At 38.0% G+C, this 7,803-nt stretch overlaps 2 protein-coding genes across 4 annotated transcripts in view; one reads left to right on the top strand and one right to left on the bottom strand.

Moving 5' to 3' along the window:
- The first annotated feature begins 243 nt into the window (after positions 1-243).
- Positions 244-2,575, top strand: LOC116013892 (alkane hydroxylase MAH1-like). The gene is made up of 2 exons (XM_031253854.1): positions 244-698; positions 1,159-2,575. Exons 1-2 carry the CDS (start codon positions 277-279, stop codon positions 2,303-2,305), a joined length of 1,569 nt encoding a protein of 522 aa, XP_031109714.1. The 5' UTR covers positions 244-276; the 3' UTR covers positions 2,306-2,575.
- A 2,647-nt stretch (positions 2,576-5,222) lies between these two features.
- The window catches only part of LOC116011744 (U3 small nucleolar ribonucleoprotein protein MPP10-like), an 8,708-nt gene continuing 6,127 nt past the window's right edge, over positions 5,223-7,803 (bottom strand). For 2 of the 3 annotated variants that reach the window (XM_031251146.1, XM_031251147.1), the window contains 7 exons: positions 7,650-7,691; positions 7,465-7,533; positions 6,892-6,963; positions 6,735-6,788; positions 6,487-6,628; positions 5,747-5,800; positions 5,223-5,599 (listed from right to left, as the gene is read on the bottom strand). In XM_031251146.1, coding sequence (XP_031107006.1) covers positions 5,580-5,599; positions 5,747-5,800; positions 6,487-6,628; positions 6,735-6,788; positions 6,892-6,963; positions 7,465-7,533; positions 7,650-7,691 — 453 coding nt within the window. In that variant the 3' untranslated portion in view covers positions 5,223-5,579. The remainder of the gene's footprint in view (positions 5,600-5,746; positions 5,801-6,486; positions 6,629-6,734; positions 6,789-6,891; positions 6,964-7,464; positions 7,534-7,649; positions 7,692-7,803) is intronic. The other variant, XM_031251148.1, reaches the window with a different exon arrangement.

Below are 7,803 nucleotides of genomic sequence, written 5' to 3'. Positions count from 1 at the left end.
TTTGATCACAAAGTTTTTCTCTAAAACCTCTAAAAATTTATTCAATATATTTTTATCTAGGAATACGTGCGTAGTACTTAATGCCTAATTAAGCTATCTAGAAAAATAAAATAAAATAAAATAAAATAAAATTGAAATAATGACATCAATTAATTAAGAAGCTTAAGTTAAAAAGGTGATCGATCTGATCTGTTGACTATATATAGTGCAATACCTGTTCTGGGTTGAAACATTCAGAAAAGATCAGATCAGGTGAGAGAATTGAAGAAAGTTAAAATGGCAGAATTGGTTATAGGCTACTTGGAAATATTGGTAGCAGTCGCATGTTTTCTGTTGTTTTACGTTTGGAGGGAGGACAGCAAAGGGTTTCCTCGGAACTATCCGATTGTGGGCATGTTGCCGGGGTTTCTGTACTACAGAAATCAGGCCCACCAGAGAGTAACCAACTCGATGCGGCTGTCCGGCGGGACCTTCCTCTACAAAGGGCCATGGTTTGCCAACATGGACATGCTGGCCACGGTGGACCCGGCCAACGTGCACCACGTCATGAGCGCCAACTTCATGAATTTCCCCAAAGGGCCTAAGTTTAAGGAGATGTTCGAGGTGCTGGGGGAAGGGATTTTCAACGCAGATTTGGAGATGTGGAGGGTTCAGAGGAAGATTGCCAGGGGATTTATGATGCATGCGCGCTTTCACAGGTAGGTGATCGATGGCAGGAGAGGTGAGCAAAGCGACCCGGACTGACCTCATGGTCAGCCCCGGGACCTCAAGGCTGCTCAGAGCCTGACCAAAGGTCTCGAGGCCTACTCTAGCGCTCAGCCCCATGCCAAGGGCCTGTGTTGGGCAGTGACCAGTAAAGGGTCAAATCTAGTATTAGGTGGTTGGAGGGATTGTGAGCAGAAGTCTGTAAAATTCTTAAGAGCCCAAGTCCAGCACCTAATCTGTCTGGAACAATGTGATAAATTGTGTCTTTGTTATTCGCTATAGTTTTTAGCCATGAGTAATAAACGTTTGATCCTAATAGTCGCCAGTCGGTCTCAGCCTCGCCTTGGCCAGGGGGACAAACCTTTGTCTTTTCCACTCAATACTTAGTTTTGTCTTATAATTATTATTGATTTGGTTAATTCAGATGGGTTAATTTATTCTCTGCATCAACAGGTTTCTGCTGGAGACAAGCAGGGTTAAGGTTGAGCAAGGGCTGATCCCGGTTCTGGAACACTACGTAGTAGCAGCCGAAAACCAGGGGGGGTCGGCCGTGATGGATCTGCAAGATTTGTTTCAAAGGTACACCTTCGACACCAGTTGCATTCTCATCACCGGCTATGATCCCGGCTGCGTCTCCGTCGATTTCTCGGAGGTTCCGTTCTCCAAAGCCATGGATGATGCCGAGGAAGCCATTCTGGTCCGCCACATCATGCCGGAGTGCATATGGAAGCTGCAGAGATGGGTGGGAGTTGGGTCGGAGAAGAAGCTCACCCAAGCCTCCAACACTTTGGATCAAGTCATAGCGGGATACATAGCCAAGAAGCGCCAAGAAGAGGATCCGGATGACAAAGAGGAAACTATCAGGGGTTGTGATCTCTTAACATCATACTTGAGACATCAACAAAGTGATCAGGACACTATGGGGTTAAACTTAAAACTAGACGACCAGAAGTTCTTGAGAGACACCATAATGAACCTTATGATAGCGGGGCGGGACACCACCAGCTCCGCCCTCACCTGGTTCATATGGCTAGTCTCCACACACCCCCACGTGGAGTCCAAAATCAGAGAGGAGCTAACCAAAACCCTCATCCCCAAAGACCAATCCCAAAAATGGAGAGTTTTCAACGCCGAAGAGCTCAAGCCCCTAGTCTATCTCCACGCCTCCATTTGCGAGTCTTTGAGGCTATACCCACCCGTTCCCTTCCAGCACAAGGAGCCAGTCCACACCGACACTCTCCCCAGCGGCCATTCCGTCCACCCCAAGATGAAAATAATGATCCCTTTATACGCAATGGGGAGGATGGAGTCAATATGGGGAGAAGACGCTGCGGAATTCAAGCCGGAGAGATGGATATCAGAGAAGGGGACGGTGAAGCATGAGCCTTCCTACAAGTTCATGGCGTTCAATGCAGGGCCTAGGACTTGCTTGGGTAAAGAAATTGCTTTCACCCAAATCAAGCCCGTGGCTGCTTCAATTATACACAATTACCAAGTTAAGGTTGTGGAAGGCCACCCTGTGGAACCAAACTCTTCTATTATTCTCTACATGCGACATGGCTTCAAGGTTAGGCTTCATAGGAGATCAATGCTAAACTAGCTAGCTCATAAACCCGGCCCGGCCGGCCTCACCAATATTTTTATGTAATGTCAATAGTATTACTGTCGGAACAACAAAGTATGATATATCTAATTATTATATCATATAGTATTAGTATTGATGTTGACAGTATCCAATATAACTAAGTATAGTACGGTATGTATACTTGATTATATTGGTACTATCAACATAGGCCGGTAGAAAAATATATATATACTTGGACTTGTATGGAGCCAAATAATTAAATTAAAGAAAATAAGTTTGTTTTGCTAGTGCATGCCATGAAAATCTAATCCCTTGTTCCTTAATTGGTAACCCTCCTCATATAAAATTATTAAGTACCATGAATGTTTGTAGGTTTTTTTCGTAGCTTGAAAGTCATTTCTTCTCACTTAGATATATATATTTTGAAATTGGAAGTCATTAAGGGCTTAATAAAGCATAGTTTGTGCTCCACAAGTACCCTAAGTCTAAACTCACATAGTTATACGAGTTTTGATGAACTTTAATTCAAATATTATAAATTCACAATATAATATTAAATATTTTCTTCAAGTTCAATAAACATTATTATAAGGATGACCACTTCTACTCAAATTTGATGAATATATTGACATTCTTGATTTGGGCCGGTCAGCTATGACGACCAACCTAAGTTGATTTACCTCTTGTAATTTGTTGGCTAGAGTCACAATGCAAGGTTTACTCAATGCACACTCGGTCGGTTAATGATGGTGTGTTTCTCTTGTCAATTGTCACCCAAAAATCATAATAATGAATATATTTAGCTAAGACTTACCTAATTAATTAGACAATTCAATGCTCATAATATACTTTGTGGTTTGCAGATACCCTTATATATAGGTCGAAAAAATTAAAGATATTGCTGCAAAAATCAAACAACGCTTTAGTTGACTTCCCCTACTTTTCAAACTGATGATAGAAGGACTAAAGTAAGAGCTTGCAGTGTAATTACAGTCTTGAATTTTCTATTTTCTATTTTCTAAAATTGTAAATATAGCTTTTCATTTAAGACTAATTCCACTTTACATCTTTTGACTTTAGTGCGGTTGTCATTTGTGTTCCTCAACTATAAAACGATCAAATATTAGCCTTATGACTACTTTGTCTTTGCCATTTTTATCTTCTATTATAATTTATGGCGAATCTTCATTAGGAATGAGATAAATTCGTAATCTTTCATAGCCCAGCTCTAATTTGAACATTTTTTTTTGTTGTATAAACTCAAAGGGAAAAAAATCACCTTTTCATTTTGTGGTGGTGAAGATGATAGAAGATCTTCTCGATGAATAGAGTTTAAATTAAAATTTTTTAAAAGTTTATACGATTACAAAAGTTATAAATCAGAATTGGGGTTAAAAACTTATGAGTTTGTCAATGTTGTTAACGGATTTTTGCCGAAAGTTATGATAGATGACCAAAAGTGACAAAGACATAATAGTCAGAGTTCTAATATTGGCCATTTTAATATAGCTAAGGATTGAAAGTCTTAATGTCACTAAAGAGTAAAGACAAATTAAAGGATCAAAGATGATATTTCAAAAAATAAAAAAATAAAAAATCACAGATGGAATTAGTCCTAATTTATCATTGAAAAACTAGAAAACATATTCAAATTTATAAAACATGATGTTATTTTAATTTTAATTTGCTTGTTGCCCCTGTAGTACTGGTTTTTCACGCTGTCCTCGGGAACGGCGACGTATGAAACCGAGTTGCAATTTTGGGGTGGTGTTTCTTGTTGGGAATCCGGGTTAGGGAGGTTTTTGGTGGTGGACTCACGGCCATAAAGGCCATAGCCACCGTATTCAGTTTCCTGCATGAAATTGAATTGCAAGATCAATATTGTCTGGACCTTGTTAACAACATTGTTGTTGTTGGGTATTTTGTTGAACTGGATGTCTCTTGCACAGAAATGGAATGGGAATAGAAGGAAGAAGAAGAAGATTGAGAAATGCGTGGCAATGGAAGCCATGGATTGGAGAGAGACAGAGATCGAGACAATAATATGATATTTGGTTGGATTGTGATCTAAGAGGTGAAGCTTTAATTTGTTTATATAGAAATGATATTGAACTTCAACGGAGAAATGGATAAATTCAGTAATAAAGTATTATAAGTACGCAAATATTGTAATTAGAATCGAATCCAGGATATAGAGTCAAACCAAACACTGGACTTATTTGCGGAGGAATAAAAGACGGCTTACCAGTCGTTATACCGTGGACCATGGTCCACAATGCATTGTGAACCATGGATCATGGTTGATACTGCACAGTTGTGTTGAGCTAATATTGCAGTTGCGTTGAAAGGATACTGCAGTTATGTTGAAAAAGGAACTGCAGTTGCGCGGAACAGAGGCCGTGCCATCCATCTGGATACTGCAGTTGTGTTGAACGGATACTGCAGTTGTGTTGAACGGATGAACGGCCTCTGTTCCGTGCAACTGCAGTTTCCTTACAACACAAATACAGTATCTTTTCAACACAACTGCAGTATCCGTTCAACACAACTGTAATATCAGCTATGATCATGGTCCACAATGCATTATGGACCATGGTCCACAATATAATGTACGAGTTTGGTGACCTAGGGATGTTTGGTTTGTGTTATTTAATATTTTCTAGATAATGTGACATCAAAATATTATATATCATATCTTTGGTTTATGTTATGTAATTGTTTGAAGGAACTGTTACCTGTAGAAGAAATGCCTGCCCAGCAAGTGACGATGCAATCTTGACTTCAATTTTTTTTTTGTTTAATTTTAAACAAGTTGAAGGTATTAAAGTAGACTGACCATTGTGACATAAAAAAAAACCTCTCAATCAAACATATTAATATAACGTACACTAATATTAACCAAACACAATTCCAACAGCCTAGCATTCTGAACTAGACGCCCCCAAGTACTTGGTGATAACCATTAACCAGATAATGTGGGAAAAGGACCTAATCCCAGTTCTGGAATTTGTAGCAGAACAAGGAAAAGTTGTGAATTTCCTTTCCAGGAAAATTTTAGTAAAATGTTTTTTTAAACATCAGTCAAAAAACATTTTTTCAAAGAATAGAGATACATCGTAATTAACTAATAGCAATAAATCAATACTCCATAACCTTGTGTACGGGAAACAAAAACTATATTTTTATAATGCCTCAAAATCCTAACCTGCCTTCGCGTTGCCCAATTCCCGCTTGAACTTGCATATTGTTCTCAGGGAGCAGCACAACTTAAAATACAATCCTAGTACAGTCATGATTGTTCCTTGGCTGCTATTTCAAGGCATCAACAAAAACAATGTTTTACTTCTCAATTGCTGAAGAAAAAGAAAAGAAAAAAAAAAAAAAAAAAAAAAAAAAAAAAAAAAAAAAAAAAAAAAAAAGAAGCTGCTTAGTTGTGATCGAAAGGATAGAACTCACTCTCGGCATCAGTTCTCGAGGTATTTTGAGGCCCCTTCCTGTTCAATGCCTCAGCTGAAAAATTATTGTGCAAACTCAATTTTCAAGAAATGAAGTGAAATCTAGTACACAATATTGTACACTGCCAGTCTAGAAATCTACATGAAGTTGAATAATATATTTGAGTAGATTCAAGGGTATGAAACCATGCAATAAAGAAATGAGGTGATTTCTACTCCATTGATCAGGTAAAAAATTAGTGAAGAGATTTGAAAAAAAGAGCTGCAGCAATAATAATATAGTAATTAGGCAACAAGACACCTGTAAAAGCTAGGATACAAACTATAAGCTAGGTGAAGGAAACTACAGAGTGAAAAGATGCCACAGAAACAATTATAAAAACAATTAAATAACATCATATCGTATTCCTTGACGGATCAAAACATGAACTACAGAAACCTACTAGCCACTGAAAGTGCAAAGCAACATAAAAAATTTAAAAAAATAAAAAATAAAAATATCAAGCAAATATAACTCCAAAATTAGTCATCTAGATCAATGTATCTGGAACCAGCACTCAAGGGAAGTGATATATTTCTGATTTTTCTCCATACAAAATGGAGAGCCATGCCTTCATAGATTCAGAAATATTGGGCACTGTGTAATATCATCAATTTTTGAAAAGGGCTACTAATAAAGAAATCTCGATCTTCATATTTGGGATCAACGACAAATATCAGAAATACCATTTGAAAACTCACCTTTGAATTTCCTTTTCTTTTTTGCTCTCCTCCTCTTCCTCTCTGCTTGTGTCAGCTCTGTTTCTTCTTTAATATCTCCTTTGCCAGTAAAAACTTCCTCAGGAGCCAGCATAGCAGCATCAGAGGTAGCCACTGGTGCAATCTGCCATGCAACCAATGCCATGAAATGGCACAAAGAATTTGAAAAAATGCAAGTATGATACCTATGAGATAGGAAAAAATTAAAGTTCAAAGCAGCAATATATTACCTCTTCCATTGCAAGGGCAGGGACACTTGCTTGAATAGACATATCCTCTATGACCTGTTTGAGTTGATACATATAGATGCATATAAGCACAAACAAACTGCACCATAGTTCATATCCAACAAATTATTGCCAAATCTAGAGCAGGATATAGCCTTACAGGTTTTGGTGTGAAATGGAAATGAGATAATGCATCCAACTTCAGGCAGAGTTTCTTAAACAGCATAGTTGCCTGTGAACATGTACGAACGTAGTCGGTAATTCACATCTTTTCATTTTTATTCATCAGCATTTTGCTTTGGGCTGTGGATTTCTTCCGCAGACCTGAGCTCTATTAAGGTAAGAAAAGGTGCTCACATCCTTTCCTATTTCACATTTTTCTCCAAACTGGTGATTAATAGTTTTCTGGCAAATGTCACTGTATGCTCTACAAGTCTACATATGGCTATTAAAGACGCAAAAGTGCATGAAAACCATTTGCCTTTGCTCAATTAGTTGTTACTTGCAGTAAGCCAGTAACACTAATGGCCTGTTTGGTTCATTGAAAAATATTTTTCTAGGAGAGTTTTTCCTCAAATTCTTTTCCACGAACCAAACAGGCCGTAAGAAGTATAAAAGTAGTTGACTTAAAAGATATAGATATGTAATGAGAGGACAAAAACTACTCTAGTAGCCTTCTTCTTGTTGGGGAAAGAAAGATATAACGAAAATCTGAGCAGCAAATAGTTCACACCTCTTTCTTTTGCTCATCAGAAAAAGTCATTGCTGTTGAAACAAGGCCAGTTTTCTGGACATATTCCTCCTGCATTAGTATTCAATAGACATCAGTGAGTTGTAAAACAAACAGTTATTGATCAGAAATAATGGCCTACTAAATCTCTAGCATCAGTTTTACAAGACATATTTTAATAAACTGACCTCATAAACTTCAGCAAGGCCCTTTTTGCTCTTATTATCATCCTGCATTAATAAAATAAAACAAAAAGGTCACAGATTCTCACATCACTTTTACTTGTTAAAGGATCCAGAGAGCACATTGATAGAATAACGCCCCCCCCCCCCCCCCCCCCCC

Source organism: Ipomoea triloba, chromosome 3, assembly GCF_003576645.1.
Source record: "Ipomoea triloba cultivar NCNSP0323 chromosome 3, ASM357664v1".
In the NCBI taxonomy this organism is placed as follows: Eukaryota; Viridiplantae; Streptophyta; class Magnoliopsida; order Solanales; family Convolvulaceae; genus Ipomoea; species Ipomoea triloba.
The sequence above is the reverse complement of the archived record's forward strand: the minus strand, read 5'-3'. Positions and strand labels throughout refer to the sequence as shown.